This window comes from Gopherus flavomarginatus, chromosome 19 (genome assembly GCF_025201925.1).
Source record: "Gopherus flavomarginatus isolate rGopFla2 chromosome 19, rGopFla2.mat.asm, whole genome shotgun sequence".
Classification (NCBI taxonomy): domain Eukaryota; kingdom Metazoa; phylum Chordata; order Testudines; family Testudinidae; genus Gopherus; species Gopherus flavomarginatus.
Genome location: NC_066635.1, coordinates 2,609,279 through 2,633,424, shown reverse-complemented (window position 1 = coordinate 2,633,424; position 24,146 = coordinate 2,609,279). Strand labels below are relative to the sequence as shown.

Below are 24,146 nucleotides of genomic sequence, written 5' to 3'. Positions count from 1 at the left end.
CCCCAAAATAATTCCTAAAGCACATCTTTAGAATAACATCCAATCTTTGATTTAAAAATTGTCAGTGATGGAGAAACCACCATGACCCTTGGTAAGTTGTTCCAATGCTTAATTACTTTTGCTGTTAAAAATTTACACTTAATATCCAGTCTGAATAGGTTTAGCTTCAAGACATTAGATCATGTTATATCTTTTTTTGCTAGAGTGAAGAGCCCATTATCAAATATTTGCTCCCCATGTAGGTACTTATAAACTAATCAAGTCATTCTTTCACCCTCTCCTTGTTAAGCTAAATAGGTTGAGCTCCTTGACTCTTTCACTATAATAAGCCATGTTTTCTAATCCTTTAACCATTCTCTGGCTCTTATCTGAACCAATCACCAATCAATCAACATTCTTCTTGAATTGTGGACAACAAAACTGGACACAGTTCTCTACCAGAAGTCTCACCAGTGTCAGATTCAGAGGTAAAATAACTCTCGACTCCTACCTGAGATTTCCCTGTTTACACATTCAAGGAAAGCATTAGCCCTTTTGGCTGCAGCACCAAACTTGGAGCTCCTGTTCAGCTGACTATCCACTTCAACCCCCAAATCTTTTTCAGTCACTGCTTCCCAGAGTCCCTCATTGTGTAAGTACATCTACATTCTTTATTCCTAGATGTATAAATGTACACTTAACCATATAAAAATGTACAGTGTTTGCTTGGTAAATTGGGTTCAAGCAATCTAGAGAGCTATGAATCAGTGACCTTTCCTCTTCATTGTTTACTACTCCCCTAATTTGTGTCATCTGCAAACTTTGTAACTGTTGATTTTTTGTTTTCTTCCAGATCATTAATAAAATGTTAAATTGCATAGGGCCAAGAATTGATCCCTACGGGATCGCACTAGAGACACATCTGTTCAAATATGATTCCCAGTTTAAAATTACATTTTGAGACCTATTCGTTAGCCAGTTTTTAATCCATTTAATGCGTGTCATGTTAATTTTGCATCTCTCTTCTCCTGCAGTACCAAGCAAAATGCCTTACTCTTAGTCTATTACATAAACACTATTATCTTTATCAGCCAAACCTGAGATCTCATCAAGTTCTTAGTAGTGTCTCAGGTCTACCAGTTACTTCCCCTTAAACACCTGCCTTTCACTTTGCAGGTCCACTTTTGCCCCACTTGTATCTCTGCCTGGAGAGAAGTCTGGACAGCATCACATTTTGGTTAGTGAAGGGGGAGGGGTGGCATGCTCGCTCTCTCTCTCTAAGGGAAAAGAAATTTAAGCAAGTCTCAGATAATTTGAGAAGAAAATTATTGTCACTAAAGGGGAGAGAAAACTTCATAACATCATAGAATGAAGACCATAATTGTAACAAGGAGTCCTGTGGCACCTTAAAAACTAACAGATTTTTAGGTGCCACTGAACTCCTTGCTGTTTTTGTGGATTCAGACTAACATGGCTACCCCCGATACTTGAGGCCATAATTGTGATGTCCAATATTCCCTCCACCTCCCAATATCTGGGGCTGCTAATCCTCTGTCCAGTACTGGCCTATAGTATATCATAGAATATTAGGGTGGGAAGAGACCTCAGGAGGTCATCTACTCCAACCCCCTGCTCGAAGCAGGACCAACCCCAACTAAATCATCCCAGCCAGGGCTTTGGCAAGCCGGGCCTTAAAAACCTTCCACCACCTCCCTAGGTAACCCATTCGAATGCTTCACCACCCTCCTAGTGAAAGTTTTTCCTAATATCTAATCTAGACCTCCCCCACTGCAACTTGAGACCATTGCTCATTCTGTCATCTGCCACCATAGAGAACAGCATAGCTCCATCCTCTTTGGAACCCCCTTTCAGGTAGTTGAAGGCTGCTATCAAATCCCCCCTCACTCTTCTCTTTGGCAGACTAAATAACCCCAGTTCCCTCAGTCTCTTCTTGTAAGTCATGTGCCCCAACCCCCTGATCATTTTCTTTGCTCTGTTGGACTCTCCAATTTCTCCCTTCTTCAATGGGGGGACCAAAACTGGATGCAATACTCCAGGGATGGCCTTGCCAGTGCCAAATAGAGGAGAATAATCACTTCCCTCAATCTGCTGGCAATGCTCCTACTAATGCAGCCCAAAATGCCATTAGCCTTCTTGACAACAAGGACGCATTGCTGACATATCCAGCTTCTTGTCCACTGTAATAACCAGGTCCTTGTCTGCAGAACTGCTGCTTACCCAGTCGGTCTCCAGCCTGTAGTGGGATTCTTCCTTCCTAAGTCCAGGACTGTCATAACTCTCCTACTCAGATCTGAACCTTAGAGTTCAGAACATGAGAGGCTAGCATGAGACCTCCAAAGCTTAATTACCAGCTTAGATCTGATATCGCTGCCACCAGCCAGAAGATTCCAGTGTCTGGCTCACTCTGGTCTCCCGAAAACCTTCCCTGGGGAACCCCAAGACTCAGATTCCTTGAGTCTCACAACAAAGGGGAATAAACCATTTCCCTTCCCCCTCCTCCCCTCCAGGTGTTCCCTCCCTGGGTTCCTGGAGAGATATACAGATTCAAGCTCCGTGAATCTAAACAAAGGGATTCCACCCTCTTTACCTCCTCCCAGATTTCCCCGCCCTGGGGACCCTAGGATACTCCCTGCTTCAAGTCCTTGAAACACAAGTACCGAGAGATCTAATCTCTCTCCCCCCTCACCCAGAGGGTATGCAAAGTCAGGCTTAGTAAATCTAACACAAAGAGATTTTCCCCCTCCCTTCGTTTCTTAGCCTTAACCAGTGAAAAACACTCAAACAGGTCTTAAAAAGAAAGCTTTATATAAAAAGAATGAAAAAGGACATAAAAGGGTCTCTGTATCAAGGTGACAATATACAAGGTCAATTGCTTAAAAGAAAAAATGAATAAACAGCCTTATCCAAAAAGAATACACTCCAGCAACTACACACATGTAAATACAAAAAAAACCCAACAATATAAACCTATTGTCTTACTATCCTTGTACTTACAACTTGGAAACAGAAGATTAGAAAGCCTGGAGATTCCTGTGGTCACTCTCAGAGCCGAGAAAGAGAACAGACCAAGAACAAAGGACTCACACCCAAAACTTCCCTCCACCCAGATTTGAAAAAGTCTTGTTTCCTGATTGGTCCTCTGGTCAGGTGTTGTTCCCTGTGTTAACCCTTTATAGGTAAAAGAACATTAACCCTTAGCTATCTGTTTATGACAAGGACTCTGGACTTGTCCTTGTTGAACCTCATCAGATTTCTTTTGGCCCAATCCTCTAATTTGTCTAAGTCACTCTGGACCCTATCCCTACCCTCCAGCGATCTACCTCTCCCGTCAGCTTCGTGTAATCTGTGAACTTGCTGATGGTGCAATTCATCCCATCATCCAAATCATTAATAAAGATGTTGAACAAAACTGGCCACAGGACCAACCCCTCGGGCACTCCACTTGATAACGGCTGCCAACTAGACATCGAGCCATTGATCACGATCCATTGAGCCTGACAATCTAGGCAGCTTTCTATCCACCTTATAGTCCATTCATCCAATCCATACTTCTTTAACTTGCTGGAAAGAATACTGTGGGAGACCATATCAAAAGCTTTGCTGAAGTCAAAATATACCACATCCACCGCTTTCCCCATATCCATGGAGCCAGTTATCGCATCAGAGAAGGCAATCAGGTTGGTCAGGCATGACTTGCCCTTGGTGAAACCATGCTGACTGTTCCTGATCACCGTCCGCTCCTCCAAGTGCTTCAAAATGGATTCCTTGAGGACTTGCTCCATGATTTTGTCGAGGACTGAAGTGAGGCTGTAGTTTCCCAGGTTCTCTTTCTTCCTTTTTTAAAATATGGGCACTATATTTGCCTTTTTACAATCATCTGGGACCTCCCCTGATGGCCATGATTTTTCAAAGATAATGGCCTATGGCTCTGCAATCACATCAGCCAATTCCCTCAGCACCCTTGGATACATTAGATCTGGACCCCTGGACTTGTGCACATCCAGCTTTTCTAAATAGTCCTTAACCTGTTCTGTCACCACTGAGGGCTGTTCACTGCCTCCCCATACTGTGTTGCCCAGTACAGCAGTCTGGGAGTTGACCTTGTCTGTGAAGATCGAGGCAAAAAAAAAAAAATTGAGTACTTCAGCTTTTTCCACATCATCTATCACTAGGTTGCCTCCCCCATTCAGTAAGGGCCCCACACTTTCCCTGACCTTCTTCTTGTTGCTAACATACCTGTAGAAACCCTTCTTGTTACCCTTCACATCTCTTGCTAGCTGCAACTCCAATTGTGTGTTGGCCTTCCTGATTACAACCCTGCATGCTCGAGCAATATTTTGATACTCCTCCCTAGTCATCTGTCCACATTTCCAGTTCTTGTAAGATTCCTTTTTGAGTTTAAGATCACAGAAGATTTCTCTGTTAAGCCAAACTGGTCACCTGCCATATTTGCTATTCTCTCTGCACTTTGGGATATTTGGTCCTGCGCCCTCAGTAAGGCTTCTTTAAAATACATCAGCTCTCCTGGACGCCTTTCCCCCTCATATTAGCCTCCTAGTGTGTCCTGTCCATCAGTTCCCTAAGGGAGTCAAAGTCTGCTTTTCTGAAATCCAGAGTCCATATTTCGCTACTCTTCATTCTTCCTTTTGTCTGGATCCTGAACTCAACCATCTCATGGTCACTGCTGCCTAGGTTGCCACCCACTTTTACTTCCCCTGCCAATTCTTCCCTGTTTGTAAGCAGCAGGTCAAGGGGATCACAGCCCCTAACTGGTTCCTCCAGAACCTGTACCAGGAAGTTGTCCCCAGCACTCTCCAAAAACTTCCTGGATTGTCTGTGCACTGCTGTATTGCTCTCCCAGCCTATGTCAGGTGACTGAAGTCCCTCATTAGAACCAGGGCCTGTGATCTGGAAACTTCACTTTGTTGTCCAAAGAAAGCCTCGTCTACCTCATCATTCTGATCCAGTGGTCTATACCACACGACCACCACCACATCACCCTTGTTGTTTTCTCCTCTGAACTTAACCCAAAGATTCTCAACAGGCTTTTCTCCAGTTTCATATTGGAGCTCTGAGCAATCATACCGCTCTCTTATATACAGTGCAACTCCTCCACCTTTCCTCCCATACCTGTCCTTCCTGAACAGTTTATATCTATCCACGACAGTGCTCCAGTCATGTGAACTGCTCGATAAAGTTTCTGTTATTCCAATCACATCATAGTTCCTTGATTGTGCCAAGACTTCCAGTCCTTCTTGCTTGTTTCCCAGGCTTCTTGCATTTGTGTACATGCACCTAAGATAACTAGCCAATTGCCCTATTTCCTCAGTATCAATCAGGAGGCTTCCCATCTTGTACCCTCGTCTTTGTGTTTCCTCCCGGTATCTCACTTTCCGCTTGGCTTAGGTCACCATACCCTGGTGAACCTAGTTTAAAGCCCTCCTCACTAGGTTAGCCAGCTTGCCTGCTAAGATGCTCTTCCCTCTCTTCGTTAGGTGACTCACATCTCTTCCTAGCAATCCTCCTTCCCAGAACAACATCCCATGGTCGAAGAATCCAAAGCCATATCTTTTATTACATTAAACCTAGGAATTTTGTTTGCCCCCAAATAAATTGTAAGATCATAAATAGTAATTAGATAAGGATTTATTTTAGAAGTGTTTGCAGTAAAAATGTAATCCTAGGAAAAAGTATCACAATGGTGAAAATGATCCTATCAGTCAAGGATATCATCATTCTGACCCATGTTATTATATTTTTTAAAAGTATTTACAATAGAGTTATGTTATTTTCATTCTGTACATTTTTCTAATAGGGGTCCACATTGCCTTCAAACGATTTTTGAGATTTCCCCCCCTAACAACATTTAATATTTTTAAAGCTATTTTAGAGTATCTTGGTTTAGTTCAAGTACTAGATGCCATCCTCACTAATACAAAAATTGACAACTGACAATATGTAACCTGGACCTACAGACTTCCTACTTATTCTTATCACCCTTTTCCCCTCCGGAACTGTAAAGGTCCACTCTGAAAAGCTGTAAAACCAAGATCTCAGATCTTTGAATCCTTGTGGTCAGTGAACTCCAAGGTCTTGCTCTGGAAAGAATGCACCATACTTACAACTTGGGCTTGACCAACAATGGGTAAGCTAAGGTTCTCTTACTCTCTATCCGCCCTAAAGCCAAAGTGATCATATGGGATGAAATAGCTTCTCTCTTTTAAATTTTAGAATGGCCCAAAGATTCAGTCACCATAGGTCTAGCTGGAGGTGTCAGATGTATTTTTCAAGCACCAGTCATTGTTCTTGGTCTTTTGAAGACTTTTACAATACTGTTTCAGCATCAGTGGAAAAATACAAAGGAGAGCATAGGTTCTTATATTATTGAAAAAGAAAGACTTCTAACACACAAAATGAGAGAAACTTGATCCAGCATTCCAGGCATAATATAACCTCAGAAAAAACAAAGTATTGTCTTGCACAAATGATATGCAGGACAGGAAATGTTGGACGAACAGTGTCAAACCTTGAGGATTGAAGCTGTCCTCATCACATTCTGTGAGTTTTTGGAAACAGGGGTACTTGAGCACAGATAGGAGATACAAAATTCCACATAGCATCATTATACACAAAATGTGAACAGAATATTAGGATATCATTATTAAAAAGATCCTTATTATTTTTAAAAAACTTAACTGTGTGTGTCTGTGTCAAACAGGTCCTTCTATTCAGCCAAATCAGAGATTTTCCACTAGACTACTGAAAGGCATATATCCAATCTATTGACTACCACTGTACCAAATTTCAAGTTTCTACTTTCTCTACCATCTCATAGAAGTTTTTTGTTTGTTTGTTTTTTAAGAAAAAAAAATTATACAACAAACAATTTTTGTCATTCACTTCCTTCTAGAGAAGGAAATAAAAACCAAGAACCATTAAAACTGTTTTTGCTTAAACGCCACAGGAATATTCTCCTCCAGGTAGAGAAAAACTTTTCAGGCTGAAATTTTCTAAGTAAGTCAAAGTTGTAAGAAATTGAAAACAGGCCTTTTGGAATGGAGATGTGCAGGCAATCATAATTCTATCTGTCACTAGGCACTATAAGCCAGATTTCAAAGTATTTAGGCACCTAAAGACGCAGATAAGTGCCTAGTGGGATTTTTAAAAACACCTAAACGGGTGAAGTGCATAACCTGCTTAATCACTTTTCAAAAATCCCAGTAGGCACCTGAATACCTTTGGAAAACCTGGCCCCCACAGCTATACTACCACCATGTGTACATAAACATTAGCAGTAGCTGGTAGTAACTCCTATATTCAGGGTGCATAACAGTATCCATTATAAAGAATCCTTGTAATCTTTTCAGGGAGGATTTGATTTAAATTAAATTGATTTAATCATGATTTAAATCACTAGTCAGGAAGACTTGATTTAATCACGGATTTCTACATAAAAGTACATTCTTGGTGGTGGTTATAACCTTAATACATATTCTTCCCAACTCAGAGATAGATGTAGGTTTCATTTTTAGAAGCTACACACACTATACGTTTTTAAAGTGATTTATTTTGAAAACTTTTCAAATTAGTTTTTATAGCTATATCAGAAAATGAATGAATGATTGGTTATTTCATTTACCAAAGGTAACTGAAGCAGATATTTATGAAGTCATTGAGAGGTGAATTATCTCCAATTCAACAGGTTAATCATTAATATTTGGAGGATTTTCTTGCCATGCTGTATTAGGAGGAGAACATCAGACAGGCGCACATTTAAAATGTTTTATTTAACTAAAACAACAAAGTTATGTATTCTGCATTTTTTTCTTCAAAAGGAAACAATATTTTAACAAAACAAGCATATGAATTTTTTAATTTAAACATTCAAGTTTTTTTAAATCATGTTTGTTTTTGTTAAAATTGTTTTTAACTAAAATAGTTAAATGAAATATTCTTTTTAAAAAAACAAAAATTAAATCGATTATGTCAGCCAGGTCAACATAAGAAACTTAAAATATTGGCTTCTGCAGCTAACTCAGTCGTCTTCACCTACATTTTCCTGTTTGTTCATAACCTGGAAAAGAAAAACAAGCTTTCCGGCTTTTTCAGGTCCCAAATGATTTCTCAATTTCTTAATAAATTAGTCCAAAGGAAGAAAATACACTGGCAGAAGCAGCTACTGCTGTTAAAAGTGAGATTATCACTTCAACAGTTTCTGAATCCAAGAGTTTGCTTTAAAACTTCAGCAGCAAACATATTTCTTGAAAGGTTCACCCTCAGTTCTGAAGTTTGTTATGGTTGGCATTATGGAGGGATGATTGCTGGATGTCCATGTCATAGCCAACTCTTCTTCAGCAATTAAAGTTTGACCCTGGTACTGAATATTGAAAATATTTGCAAGAAAATCACCTGGAGACAGTGCTTGTCCCATTCATTTTTTTTAATGGTTGTAATTTTACTCTGTCATTGCATACATCTCTTTTTAAGATCTCACTCAGTTCCTTCCAAATTTCAACAGCATCAGCAATAAAACAGCTATTTCCCTGCATTTTGTTCAAGGTTATAGAAATAGGCTTTAGGGTACTCAGCATGTGTTCAACATTTCTCTTAAGCCCAATGTTGAGAACTTTGGCTGTGACAGTGCCATCTATTTTTTCACAATTTTGTTCACAAACTCTCACTAGATTAGGCCAGTTCTTGATATAGTGCTCAATACACCACTGAGTTCCATTGCACATCTTGTGGGAGAGTTAGCTTGGTTCCTCCCACTTTTTTCAGAGCAGCTGCTGCAAAGTGGTTGCTACGGAAGTATTTTGCAATTTCAACAACATTGGCCTTTATTTCTGGAACACTGAAGTCTTTGGCTAGGAGGTGCCTCAAATGAGTATTGCAACTATATGTTATTAGCTTGGGACTCTTCTAAATTTGAAGCATTGTATATGACCAAGCTGCATATTAGACATTTGAATTTTTTTTCAGCTTGTTACAGCTTTTACGGCTACTTCTTGTAAGTATTCTGTTGTGTGTGCATTTCCTGATGCATCAGTTGTTTCTGTAAGGAAGACATTCCCTTCTTCTCTTGTCACACAAGCACATACAACAGGATCACTGTGGACATTGCTCCACCCATCAAGACTCAGGTTAACAATTTAACCCTCTAGACCTTTTGCACACTGCTCAATTTCTCTTTCATACACTTTATCCAGCAATTTGCCTGTGACATCTGCTCTGTTCGGTGGACTGTATCCTGGTCTTAATGACTGAACTATGTCAATGAAGTGTGGGTTCTCAATCATACAGAAAGGAGTTTGTTGCATAAACAAACCGGGCAAATTTTTTCATCAATTATCTCTTTTTTTAATCTGCTGGTTCTTAGCACAAACTTATCTATGGTTGTTTCTGGATGATGGAGATTTGTTTTTCTTTTTGCTACAGGTGATATACTGTGGCTATGTGACATACATGATGTGACAAACACTATCATTGGCAGATAACTCTGAAACTATAGAAAATGATGGTGATCTTGAAGGTGGATAGTCTTCAGAATCTTGTACGTTGAGGATGGATTCTCCTAAACAAAATAAATCAATGCAGTTATTTAATTATCATTACCATATTGCTCATTTAGTATTACTCATTGCATTCATTGACACTCAGTACTACTTTAAAGGTGAAACTGTAAAAGGAAGATCAGCCTATTTCAGATATTAATTTTCACAACTGCATCTAAAATGATAGTGCCATAGAGTAACAACTATATTCTTGAATTCTCATGTTTGAGCAAAAAATAGTCCAGAAGGAAGACAGGCAGTCTTAAGAAAGTATGAAATAAAAAACAAAAAAGTTTACCAACCTGAAGATTCTGCATGTTCAGACATGTTCCTTTCATCATCTTCAACGCAGCTTCCTCCTGAGAAGGAACACTTCTCATGATGTTTCATTCAGGCTACCAGACCTTGCATTTCTTTGTTGCACTGTTTGCATTTTGCATGCATGCCTGTCTTACCCACAGTTAGAGGAACTTCATTATAATATTCCCAAACTGGGTCTCTTTTACGGCCTGCTGCCATTATAGGTTTTCCCCCTTCCTCCATTCGACCACAGCTGGCACAGGAAATAAAGTCCCTGTTGTTCTGAATCCATTCATTCATTCATTTAAAAAAAGTTGAGATCACTGGCAAGACTGACTAGTAAAAGGAAGCCCGAGAGTACAAAGAGTTTCATAACGGGGTGGGGTTGGGGAGGAGGGAAGGACAGGGCCACATTGCTTATTGCAGCCACACGACAAATCAAAGCTGTTTGAATGACAGCTTTCTGTTGCTTGGGCCAAACCCTGGAGTTGAGTGGCAGGATGCCCGGAGCCCCCCCCCGCCCACGTTCTTGGGCGTCTGAGTGAGGAGGATATGGAATTTGGTGAGGAGAGCAGGTGGTTATACAATGGCTGCAGCGGGGGTCTGTAGTCTAGTTGCCTTTCCTGCAGCTCCTCCAGACGCCACATCATGTCCGTTTGCTCCCCCATTTGCCTCAGCATCTCCTCCTGTGTGTTACAATCACGCTCACTTTTTGCTTTCCTGGCCTTTGCCACCGAATGCTTCCATGAATTCAGCTGTGCCCTATCAGTGCAGGAGGATTGCATGAGCTCTGAAAACATGTCATCGCGAGTGCGGTTTTTTCGACTTCAGAGAGTACAGAAACATTTGCAGCTGCAGGGGAAAAAAAGGGAGAGTAGACTTCACAGAAGATATATTTCTGAGAACAAAAGAGAGACTCTTTCCCTGTTCTGCTGAGTTCGCCACGCTGTCCAAACAGGAAATGAAATTCAAAAGTTTCTGGTGCTTTTCCTATGGACCTGGCTAGTGCATCAGAGTTGAAAGTGCTGTCCAGAGCTGTCATATTGGAGCACTCTGGGATAGCTCCCAGAGGCCAATACCATCAAATTGCACAGCGCTGCGTCTCCACTACCCCAAATTCAACCCAGGAAGGTCAATTTTAGCGCTACTTCCGTTGTCAGGGAGGAGTACAGCAGTTGACTTTAAGAGATCTTTAGGTTGGCAGAACGGGGTTGGTTACCTAATGCAGCTAAATTTGACCTAACCTCATAGTATAGACCAGGCCTACTTCTACATTGCTACCCATGATGTGATTAACCAGTGCTTCTTAATACTCCTCCACCACTACATTAATCAGACCACAATTTGGCCTTAAATGTACATAAATTTCTGTAAGACTATCATGGGTGGCGGGTATTATAGGCTGGGGGAGGCTGTGCCTCCCCAAACAGCCAAGTGTAACCCCACCCATGCTCCACCCCTAGCCACCCCCCGCACACTTCTGTTCGGCTCGGCTTTGCCACCCTTCCGGTGCTCCACCTGCCCTCCTGGTGCTCCAAGGCTGAGGCCGCGCTGCTCGCCCAGTGCTTGGGGGGCGGGGGAGGGGCGCTCCAGTGCTAGGAGCACTAGCCTGGGGCGGGGGCCAGCAGGTGCACTGGGGGGCTCCGGTGGGGGGCGCAGAAGGGGCAGGGCTGGGGTTAACCTCCCCAAGCCAGCGGTTCATACGCCACCCATGAAGACCATATAAAGGCCCTTGACTAGAGGATTAGAATTGATATATATGGGACTTTGTGTATATGGCAAAAAAGACAACCAGATAATCAGATCTGGAGAAGCCAACCCCTTTTCAGAACACAGAGGCATATACTTTCTCAGTACAACTCACTTCACTAGTCTCATACGAAAAAGTACAAGGTCTTCTTCCATTTTAGACCTTTCCAATAAGCACAGGCCCTCCAAGTCAGTCAGACACTTCCCTCTTCGTTAGAATCAGATGGTGCATTTTCAGTAAATATAGTATTTTAGGTAATATTGACATTTTAATTTGGTTACTCAGAGAGAAGAAGCCAACTTGATAAGTCATCTTTGATTTTGCTAAGCATGAGATAAAGTTGCAGAAATGCAAATCAGAAACTTACTTGGTATGCAGACTAGAGAGATTTCACAGTGTTATGAAAAACTCCTTGTCCAACCTAGGAAATCCCTAGAGGACTGCTAATACTCCAGATTTATCAACATTAATATTGAAATCTGAAATAGTGAGGTTCATTAACAACGACAAATAGAAACTTTATAAAAGAAAACATAGCTGACTTCTTCATTGTGGTTGCCTCAGAGCAGGTAGCTCCACAGAGTGGAACCCCTGACATGGTGTTTACTGGAGGACTACTCAGAGTGTTACAAAAACCACACATTTATATACAGCTATCCTTGCAGGTATTTTTACAGTCAAGTTAATCTTATGTATTCTCAAATTCATCCTCTTTCAATTCTACATCCCCTTCCCCAAGAGTTCATAGAAGTGTACTCCATGGTCACATGCAGTGTTCCCTATAATTTTTGTATGTCCATGTGCGGAATGAATTTTGTTACGTTGACCAATATGGAGGTGATGTGCAGTGGCAGTGGGGCCAAGGGGTTCAGAGTGTGGGAGGGAGCTCAGGGCAGAGGTGCAGGGGGATGAGGGCTCTGGTTGGGAGTGCAGAGGGGGATGATGGGGCCAGGGTGTGGGAGGGGGCTCAGGGCTAGGACAGAGGGTAGGGGTATAGGGGCGGTGAGGGCTCTGGGTGGGGCTAGAGTTGAGGGGTTCAGGGTGCAGGACGGGGCTCCGGGCTTGCGGGGCAAGGGTTCTGGCTGGGGGTGCCCTCTCTCAGAGGTGCCCCAGCCCTCTGTCACAGCAGCTTGGGGCCAGGGGAGGAGCACCCCTCAGCAGCTCCATCTGGGCTGGGCTGGGCCAAGCTGAGGGAGAGGCGTCTCTCCACAGCCACGGTAGCTCCAGCCAGACTGGGGAAGGGGCACAGCCCTTGATAGCCTGCTGCACAGCTGCATGCCTTAGAGGGAAGTTAGGTCACATGGCTTCCTCTTGTTTCAACTTAGTGCACTCACCTGGAAATAGCTGCAGTGTGGATAGGCTGAGGCTGTAGGACTGCCACAGCCACTAAGAGGATCTAGGTGAGCCGTAGGTGAGCAGCACTGTAACACAGCTGGAAAGAATCCAAACAGAAAAAAGTTATCAAAATTTCTAGAACCTCTGTTCATTGTAAAGAGTTCTACATCCTACCCTGACAAAAACATTTCAATAGTGGCACTGCCAGCTCACTTCCCGAAAACTAGTATTACCTCCTTCAGGGATTTAAAATATACAAGATTCACTTCTATTATCTTAATAATAATGCTTATTCTATGTATTTAGCCTATCCAGAATCTATTGCTTTGGGTCTATGTCTGAGGTGTCTCTCCTGAGAAGTCAATCACATATGGGCAATGGACTATACCTTTAGGAAAAGTTAAGATTCTTAAGAAATCAGAAATGAATAATCATTATAGCTTTTAAGCAATTAGGAGTACACAAAGTAAAGGATTGTCTTAAAACAGGCTTAGAAATACACTTGAGGCATTTAACAGAAGGCCTGAATAGTCAGCATGAGTGGCTGACACAAAGATCATGAGATTTAGCAATATGTATCATGTTATAAACACATAAGACACAATAACAATTGTCTGGGCTTAAAATAGCATATTTTATGTACTTTCCGGGTACACCTGAAATTACATTGACATGTTGAAACCATTGTTAAATGCACTGATGCAAATTGGCCATACAAGAGGCAAGAACCCTAAAATTGGTCCCTGGAATACAAAACATGGGCAGAGGGCTGACACTTAATAAATTATGGTCCCAGACACATGTGGGTGTAAGGGAAAGGTGTATTCCCAACTTAGTTGGGACAGTTGGACTGTGGGAAGCTTAATACTAACCCCAGAGAAGATGGGCTCCTTCTTCCTTTCCTCGTCACGGACAATAGAGCCCCTTTCCCTCCCTCCCTGCTACTCATCACAAAGCTGATTGGTAGGAGAGTGTCACTCCAGAACAAGGACGCAGAATTAACTGGCTCAGACCATCCCAGAAGGTCCAAATGAACAGATGGGACGGGACAGGAAACAAGCCCAAGAAGATGTAGAGAGAGAACAAAGAAAGAGCTGAGAAGCAGTAGCACTGAGCTGGGCAGAGAGACACCAGGGTGCAGTGTCTGAATGAGGAGCTGCTTGAGAGCCAGCTGCTGCACTGGAGCTTGCAACTCTTCTAGATGCACAGCCTGGAGCTGACAATTCGGCTGGGACTATACAGTAAGTCTGTATATACCAGTCTGAGCTGAACAATGTATACAAGCACGAGAGTGCACAGACAGGTTGGAGTGACCCAAGTAGGGAGTGGGGAGGAGAAAGAGAGAGTTGCATTGGCATGGAGCAGAGAGTCTCTGTGCGTCTAGCCAAGTGTGGGGGCGCGGGTTATGTGCTACATGCTGTATCAGGGCAAGGAAGTCTCCATAAATCCTGCTAGAAATCCAGACCTCAGTCTACTTCTGGCTTTGCCTGGGTTAGATAAAAGTATTTTTCTATTGTTACTGTGGTGCTTGATCCAGGGATTATCTCTGTCCTCCCCTAAGAGGAAGGTCTGGTGTTTGTTTAGAGGTGCGTGTCTGGAACCTGGGATCACTTCCCAACCCTGGGAATCCCCTACTTGACACAGGTGTTCCAGATTAGTTTTGTGAGTATGCATAATGCGGATCGTTCTTTTATACTTTTGATGCCTTAACTGTGTTGTGATTATACTTAGAAAGATTTTTATTAAAGCCCAGATCAGTATTTCTCTGAGTGCCTCACCAATTTCAAATATCTGAAACAATTCCTTAAGCAGCCACTTAAGAAACTGAACCAGGGATCAGTAGCTTGGGCATTTTGCACCCCAATCAACTAAAAGGCTATGAAAGCACGAGAAACTGGAACTCTTAAAACCTAGAAGTCTGAGTTACATACGCTCCAAAATGGAATACCTCTATTTGTAACATTTACAAAAATGAAAATTTCTCTTTTCCTATAGTTCAAACAAGGGTCTTAGACAATTTGCTTCAAATTGTCTGGACAAAACATCTGCTTTGGTCTGAAGATACATATAGAATTTTTGAGGCAATATTTTTTTTGGGGGGAGGTGGGGGAGAAGAAAGAAGTCAAAAATAAAATAGACTAGAATGCATGCAACCTTAACTATGGTACTACAAGAATGATGGATAGATGTCACTTTCCATATGGAGGTAAACAGAGATTACAATATGAATGGCTCATCAGGAAAGAATTTGAGAAAATGCAAAAATGGTGGCACAGATTTTCAAGCAGGGTGAAATATCCTATCAGGGATTGTTAGGAGATCCTTTAGGTTTGATACTCTAAGTCTTGTTTAATATAGATATACATTAAAGTGCATTGCAGAAAAATAATTTGTTGATTTAAAATATCTTGATGAAAAGCAAATGCTAGACCCTCCTCATACCTGTTGGGTAGTAGGTTTGGGAGTATTGCGCTGAAGGTGTGTAGCTGCTATATTTCTGGGAAGATGTGGCCATTGCCTGAGGTATGTGCACAGACGTGGCACTGGGTTGAAGAGTGTACGTGACCTCTGTTGGAAATCTCTGGAGTACAGGAAATGGAACTCCTTTGTCTGAAAATGTTGGGGAAGTCTCCATCTGCCCCGGAAGCATCCCAAGGGAGTTCTGCCATGTTCTGGGAGGGATTGGAGTTCGATCTGAACATTTCGATGATAAAGTGCTGTGGTTGTGGGATGAAGCAGATACATAGGAGTAAGGAGATAAACTGTCTCGCCGAAAAGACCGATGAAACTGTCCTATTGTCAGTGCTCCTGTATTAAAAAGAAAATGTTTACTAGGATTACATGGTTATGAAATAAATAAAAGGATCATAAAATATACCCTCAATTCACACACACATTGTATTTCACCATATGAAGACAAAGTAATATCTGGCTCTTAATGTTGCCAATGCAGCATTTCAATCCCTTGTTTAAAAAAAAAAAATCGTTCAGTAGGCAGTTCTCAGCCCCACAACTTGGAAAGTAGTTTTTTGCAGAGTAAGACAGCAAACCAAACTGGAGTTACTTAGAATCTAAATTTTGGTAAGCCATATGGTATAGCAGACAAGCGTGAAGTAATATGTCAGACAAGAGGGAGTACAAGATTCCTAGGATGAGATTTTCAAAGCCACCTAAAAGAGGCCATTGGAAACTGAGTGTCCAAATCCTCTAGGCGGCTTTGACAATCTTACCTTAATTGCTTTATCACAAACTTTCTGATGGAAAGAACAGAGAAAAATCCAAAAGATGGAAGAGTTAATAATAAACTCTAAACACTGGGCTTTAGATAATACAACACTCTGCTTCCATGTCTGACATCCCAGGACTCTTGGTACCAGCCTTTTGCTCTCTGGAAGTAAGGTTTGGAAGCACAATCAGCACTGTAGAAAGGGAGAGCTGCAAATCGCTCAACCTCTACTAACCAATCTAAGGAATAGACTGTAGATAGGGGGTGGTGATAGTGATACAGAGAATAGATGTTAAACATGACCTGCAAAAGAGGAGATGCTTGTTTTATAACAGGCAGAGCTGGCAGCAATAAGACTACAGCTACTGTTGTCCAACTCTTTCCACTACAAAACCTTGTTTTCATTTTTTTAAAACTTTGCTAAATTTAACCATTTAGGGGGAAATTTTCAATGGTGGGAGTCTGCCCCAGGCTGAATTTTTTGTAGAAAGTTTCCACAAAAACAGTTACATAAGAACATAAGAACAGCCATACAGGGCAGACCAAAGGTCTATTCTGTCTTCTGACAGTGGCCAATGCCAAGTGCACCAGAGGGAATGAACAGAACAGGTAATCATCAAGTGATCCATCCCATCACCCATTCCAAGCTTCTGGCAAACAGAGGCTAGGAACACCATCCCTGTCCATCCCAGTTAATATTAATTAATGGACCTATCCTCCATGAACGTATCAATCCTTCTTTGAATCCTGTTATGGTATTGGCCTTCATAACATCTTCTCGCACAGAGTTCCACAGGTTGACTGTGTGTTGTGTGAAAAAAAAAAATTCTTCTGTTTGTTACCGCTGCCGATTAATTTCATTTGGTGACCCCTAGTTCGTGTGTTACCAGGAGTAAATAACACTTCCTTATTTACTTTCTCCACACCAGTCATGATTTTCGAAAGCTCTGTTATATCCCCCTAGTCGTCTCTTTTCCAAGCTGAAAAGTCCCAGTCTTATTAACCTCTCCTCATATGGCAGCCATTCCGTACCCTTAATCATTTTTGTTGCCTTTTCTGAATCTTTTCCAATTCCAATATATCTTTTTTGAGATGGGGCGACCACATCTGCATGCAGTATTCAAGATGTGGGCGTACCATGGATTTATATAGAGGCAATATATTTTCTGTCTTATTATCTATCCCCTTTTAATGATTCCCAACATTCTGTTAGCTTTTTTGACTGCCGCTGCACAGTGAGTGGATGTTTTCAGAGAATTACTCACAATGACTCCAAGATCTCTTTCTTGAGCGGTAACAGCTAATTCAGATCCCATCATCTTATATGTATAGTTGGGATTATGTCTTCCAACGTGCATTACTTTGCAGCATTGAATTTCATCTGCCATTTTGTTGCCCAGTCACCCAGTTTTGAGAGATCCTTTTGTAGCTCTTCGCAGTCTGCCTGGGACTTAACTATTTTAAGTAGTGTTGTATCATCTGGAAATTTTATCACCTCACTGTTTACCCCTTTTTTCAGATCATTTATGACCATGCTGAATAGGACTGGGCCCAGTCCAGACCCCTGGGGGACACCACTATTTCTCTCTCTCCATTCTGAAAACTGACCATTTATTCCTACCTTTTGTTTCCTAACTTTTAACCAGTTACCAATCCATAAGAGGACCCTTCCTGTTATCCCAGGACATCTTCCCTCACCAAAGGCTCTTAAGTAAGGTACCTTGTCAAAGGGTTTCTGAAAATCTAAACACACTATATCCACTGAATCCCCCTTGTCCACATGTTTGTTGACCCCCTCAAAGAATTCTAGTAGATTGGTGAGGCATGATTTCCCTTTACAAAAACCATGTTGACTCTTCCCTAACAAATTAGGTTCAGCTATGTGTCTGACAATTTTGTTCTTTACTATAGTTTCAACCAGTTTGCCTGGTACTGAAGTCAGGCTTACCAGCCTATAATTACTCGGATCACCTCTGGAGCCCTTTTTAAAAACTCGTGTCCCATTTGCTATCCTCCAGTCATTTGGTACAGAAACCGATTTAAATGCTAGGTTACAAACTACAGCTAGTAGTTCTGCAGTTTCACATCTGGGTTCCTTCACAACTCTTGGGTGAATACCATCTGGTCCTGGTGACTTATTTCTATTTAGTTTATCAGTTTGTTCCAAAACCTCCTCTCAGTCATTTACAAAAATGAGGACAGGAGGAAATGTACTAAGAATCTTAATTCAAAAACACAATTTTTTTTTGTTTAGAGCTTCTAGCATGCCCAGGCTTTAATTTAGGAACTTTAAATTTGTCCAGGTGAGGGAACACCTTGAGGTAAGACAGTTGTTTTTTTTTTTTTGTTGCCCCTATGAAAATCCACCCAGACGTGCCAAATTATAAGACTCTGAAAAAACAGCTTGGAAAAAATATTCTCGCAGTAGGGATAGAAAAGAATGGGAGGATTTTAGCGATTGTCTGTGCCCTTTTATTATTTCTTTATGAAGCACAAAGAAAACCCAAGTAGTATTTATCCTGCTTATTTATTACCTTAGGAGGGGAAAAAAATCAAGACTATCCAGCTTTGTCTTCCCCGTTTTTTCTGGAGGTGCTCTTGGAGAACCAGAGATCTGCAGTGGGAGCTCTCTCAGTCCTTAGTTGAAAGGACAAGAGCACTCAACCCAGAAGTCATGGGCTTGGTACAGGAATTATGATGTGAAATTCTATGATGTATTATAGAGGATGTCAGATTAGATGATTACAATGGTTCCTTCTATCTTTTAAATCTTTAACAAAGATCTTTTATGTTAAAACAAAAATTAAACAAGAAGTTTGATTTAAGAGTTCCTTCCCTTCTCAAGTTCTACTTCCTGGGTATCTAAGGTGTTGTAATCTTAATAGTTTTCCAGTTGTCCATTGAATCTTCCAGAAAACACAGGATGAACAAGTTTTCAATTTATATTGTTAACCAACCAAACAAAAAAAAACCCACCCAAAACAACAAAAATCTTCAACCAAAAGAAGTTCAAGCCTTCTTTACACATCAAAACCACCCATTTTTTTCACCTTTGCCTGTCATCTTTGGGGGGTGGAAAATGCAAGAATTGGGGAGCTCTTCAAAACTTCACTTGGACAATGAATAACTCCCTTGAGGAGATCGGAGGAAAATAAGACTTCTGATTCATATTTGCAGACTGATTTCAAATCATACATACTCCATTTAACCTCCACCTAACTCATTCATTCTTCTCAAGAAAATTATTTAGCTTTTAATTCTCCTTCTGAAGAGATTTTGCAGAATTATTACTTAAGCATCTGTGTTTCTTAGCACAAAATGGCCACCACACTCCTAGCTACTATTCAGACCACTCATGGAAGACAAGTGGTTGTACATGTGTACGTGGAACATAGCAAGCAATACACACAAGCAGCATAAGAAAGAACAGAATCCAGATCCATCTGTGAAAGCTCTGCAGGGATAACAGTATAAAAACTTATTTTACTCCCTGATCCTGTAGATCTTTATACATACAAGTAACTTTATGCACATGAGAAATGATCCTGAACCCAACGTCATGTGCCTAAAGCTACTCACGCTGACGGATATGATAACGGTTTTAGTCTGTAGAGAGGTGTTTGAATACACGGAAATACCAATTGATAAAGGATAATTTTTATTGTCAGCACAGAAACAGAAACACACTGGAGAGCTCTACATCGGTTCAGATTGCCCAATTCACTGTTCCCTCAAAGCCAACACCTCTGTTTGCACAAGTTCTCCCAACTTCCTGCATGTAACTAACTAGCGGGCTAAACAACCCTTGGGATGAGGGAGGCCAAAGCTAGGTCGCTACCACCGGGCCCTGCACTGCCCCAGTGTAAATATCTTGACCCACGGGGCCCTCCCCATGCTCCCGTTGCTGAGCTGACATTCCCCATGCACCCCCTCGCAGCGGCCACGTGCCCCAGGTGCTGCCCGCCCCCAGCCTCACCGGGCTTCTCGGCCTTGCCGGGCCCCGGCGGCGACACGAGCGGGTCCCCGTGCAGCGAGGTGCTGAGCAGCCGCTGGAAGCGGTTGGGCGGGCGGCTGGTCACCTCCAGGCCGGCCGCCAGCTTGGCCTTGTTGGCACTGGTGAGTCTCTTGAGGTGGACGAGCAGGTCGGGGCGGTCGCGGCGGAAGTGCGGGCTGTGGAAGTGGTGCAGGGGCCCGGAGGAGGAACCGCCGCCGCCGCCGCCCGCGGGCCCGGGAGCTGCCGCGGCCGCGGGGCCGCCCGGCGGGCCCAGCACCACCTTGCGGAAGCCGTAGAGGTTGAGCTGCCGGATGAAGCTGGTGAAGTTGCTGGTCTTGAAGAGCTCGGCCGAGGCGGCCGCGCCCCCGTCGCCCCCCGGCCCCGCCCCGAGGCCCGGCCCGGCGCCCAGCAGCTCGGCCTCGAAGAGCGGCTGGTCGATGAGCAGCCCCTCGCCGCGGGTGTCCCAGCGGATGGAGCGGAACCGCGGGCTGTTGACCAGGCGCCACAGCTTGGCCGGGAAGTTGTTGGGGTTGATGGGGGCGACCAGCAGAGGCTCCTCCATGGCGGGCAGGGGCCGAGGGCCGCGTCACACCCAACCGCCGCCGGCGCGCGAGCTCGGCGGCCAACCGTGGCGGCCGCCAATCAGCGCCGGCCGCGAGGCCCAGCCGCCCTCGGCACGCGCCGGCCTCGCGCCTCGGCCGCCGCCGCCGCCGGCCCTCAGCGCGCCACGCGCCGGCCGCAGCTAGCGGCGCCGGGCCGCGGGGAGCCGGCTCTGCGGCCAGAGCCCCGCCACGCTCACCGGGAACAGGTGAGGGGGAGCCGGGAGCGGCGGTGGGGTTGCTGGGGAGGCAGAGCTGACGGCCGGGACCCGGTAGTTGGAGAGCTGGGGGGTGGCTGTGGGGCTTGGGGATTTGAGGGGCTGCTGGGGCATCCCCTGCCCGGGCAGTGGGGTTGTGTGCTGGGTTGGAGCCTGGCTGGGGGCTGTAGGGACTCAGGGTTTTCAGTCCCCCACAACTTTGGGGCCCAAATTGCTGCAGTGTCAGCACCTTGTTCTTGCCAGGGCACAGCCTGGGTTGCACCTAGCAGTTCATATAAAAGGCAATAAGGAGAGGTGCTAAAATAGGTTAGGAGCAAGAGAAGGCTGAAGGGAGGTGTAGGCCCACTAACTGGTGGTCAAAGAGCTAACACCACCACCACCAAGATGGGTAAACTGTTTAATGCTGATTTGCTGAAAGAGTTAATTGTGATGAGACGCTTAACATAATTATTAACAAGGGGGAGAGAACAGGTTAAAGAGTGTTTAGATAGTTAGATGCATTGTACGCAACACGCCCTGACAAAATTCATCCTGAGATATTGAAGGAACAGCTGAATCAGTCTTGGAGGTATTAGTGATTATCTTCAAGAAGTAACAGAGGATGGGGGAGGTCCCAGAGGGTTGGACAAGGGCAAACATAGTACCTGCTTTTAAAAAGGGGAATAAAGAGGACCCAGAGATTTATAAACCGTTCAGCCTAACTTTGAGACCTTGAAAAGTACTGGAACAAATTATTAAGCAAAAAAAAAAAAAAAAAAAGTAAGTACTTAGCGAATAATAGTGATAAACAGTAGCTAACGTGAATTTGTCAAGAACAAATCATGCCAATTCAAAAATTTCTTTTTTTACAGGGTTACTGTCCTAGTGCAGTGGGTTTCAAACTGTTTTTCGGGGAAGAAAATTGTTGATGCCCGCAACCCAGTATAGGTGGGGATGAGGAGTTTAGGGGGTAGGGGTGGGGTGGGGGTCAGGGTTGGGGGGTGAGGTGGGGCTGGGAATGAGGGGCTCAGGGTGTGGGAGATGACTCTGGGCTGGTGCAGGGGGATGGGAGCTGGTCAGGACTCCGGGCTGGGGGTGCAGGCTCTGGGGTGGGAATGAGGATGAGGGGTTTGGGGTGCAAGAGGGGCTCTGGGTTTGGGGGGCTGGGGCAAGGGTTTGGGATGTGATGGGGTCAGGGTTCTGGGGTGGGGCTGGGGATGAGGGGTTTTGAGGGGAGGGCTTGGCTGGAGCAGAGGGTTGGGGTGCGGGAAGAGGTCAGGGCTGGGGGTCCAGGCTATAGGGTGGGGCCATGGGGTGGGGCTGGGGATGAGGGGTTTGAGGTGCAGGGAGGGGTTTTAGGGGGTTCAGGGCTGGAGCAGGAGGTTGGGGTGTGGGAGGGGGCAGAGCTCTGGCTGGAGGCACAGGCTCTGGTGTTGGGATGGGGATAAGGGATTTGGGGTACAGGAAGGAGTTCCTGATTGGGGGGGCTCAGGTCTCTGGATTGAGGTGCATGCTCTGGGATGAGGCTGGAGATAAGGGGTTTGGGGTATAGGAAGAGGTTCCAGGTTGGGGAGGCTCAGGTCTCTGGATTGGGGTGCATGCTCTGGGATGAGGCTAGAGATAAGGGGTTTGGGGTACAGGAAGAGGTTCCAGGTTGGGGGGGCTCAGGGCTGGGGCAGGGGATTGGGGCACAAACTTACTTCCAGTGCTCCAGGTCAGTGGTGCAGCCGGGGTGCAGAGGCAGGCTTCCTGCCTGTCCTGGCACTGCGGACTGCACTGCACTCTGGAAGTGGCCATCAGCAGGTCCAGCTCCTAGGCAGAGGCATTTGACTCTAGCCCACAGGTACACCCCCTCCACCCCCGTTCCCACTGGCCAATGGAAGTGCTGAGCCAGTGCTCAGGGTGGGGGGCAGCACGCGGAGTCCCTTGGACCCGCTACTGGCTGCTTCTGGGGCACGGCGTGGTATTGAAACAGGTAGGCACTAGCCTGCCTAAGCTGGGCAGCACCACCAGCGGGACTTCTAACATCCCGGTCAGCAGTGCTGACCAGAGCAACCCAGTGCCTGACATGCCACCGCAACCTGAAGTTTGAAAAACGCTGGCCTAGTGGATGGAGGGGAGCAGTAAACATTTTATATCTTGATTTTAGTAAAGCTCTTGACACAGTCCCAGACAACATTCTGTTAAGCAAATTAGAGTAACGTGGACTAGATAAAAATATTGTTAAGTGGAGGCACAACTGGTTGAAGAACCATACTCAAAGAGTAGTTATCAGTTGTTTGCTGTCAAACTGGGAGGATGTATCTAGTAGAGGTTGTTCTGACTCCACTACAATTTAGTATTTTCATTAATGATTTGGATGATGGTGTGGACAGTATGCTTATAAAATACATGGATGACATGAAACAGGGAGGAGTTGCATGCAGTTTGGAAGACATCACTGATAAAGTTTTCAGATGACAACAACTGGGGGAATTATTTGCCAGAAAATTAAAAATTCTGTGCACAATATTTTATTTTTTTGCACAATAACACAATATAATTACTAGTTTGTTATTTTGGTAATTTATTTCAAAATACTGTCAACAAATATGTCTGTATGAATACAGACAAGAAAAAAGATCCCCCCAGGAGTAGAGAGTTAAAGAAACCACTATGACCACCCAGTTCCTGTTTCTGTTATGCTGTTGTTAGGTGCCTCCATCTGGGTGTGTCACACATGCTAGCTGGGCACATCTTGAGGGAAAAATCTGCACCTCTGGTCTCTTAGTTGATTCTCGTTTTTTGCCCTGCCCCCGTAGGGTTACTATACAGAAGTTCCTAATAGGGGACACCGCTGGGGAGAGGGAACTGGAGGGGAGGGATGCAGTTGAAGAGGTGCTGGTGGGGCGTGTATGTACTGGGCGAGGGTATTTGGGGGGTACTGGAGGGGGTTGTTTGGAACTGCCCAGCCCAGACACCCCCACCCCCTTGCCTTCAGACCCCAGCCGTGGGGCATCCCCTGGCCCAGACACCTGCACCCCTGCTCTCCCAGAGCCCAGCTGCGGTGCCAGACATCCCCACCCCTCAGAGCCCAGCCACAGTGCCAGACCCCCATCCACCCCCGCCAGCCCTCCCTCCCAGGGATCCAGAGGGAGAAACAGCCTGATACTGGTCAGACTGGGCTTGTATGGAGTTTCCTGAATGCCACCTCC

General features: G+C 44.3%; 1 protein-coding gene across 1 annotated transcript in view; it reads right to left on the bottom strand.

Annotated features, from left to right (window-relative positions):
• HSF5 (heat shock transcription factor 5) overlaps nucleotides 1–20,718 on the bottom strand; it is a 72,241-nt gene extending 51,523 nt beyond the window's left edge. Inside the window, exons 1-3 of the mRNA XM_050928931.1 lie at nucleotides 20,043–20,718; nucleotides 15,379–15,744; nucleotides 12,936–13,033 (exon numbers count right to left, since the gene is read on the bottom strand). Coding sequence (XP_050784888.1) covers nucleotides 12,936–13,033; nucleotides 15,379–15,744; nucleotides 20,043–20,718 — 1,140 coding nt within the window. The remainder of the gene's footprint in view (nucleotides 1–12,935; nucleotides 13,034–15,378; nucleotides 15,745–20,042) is intronic.
• Between the last annotated feature and the right edge of the window lie 3,428 nt (nucleotides 20,719–24,146).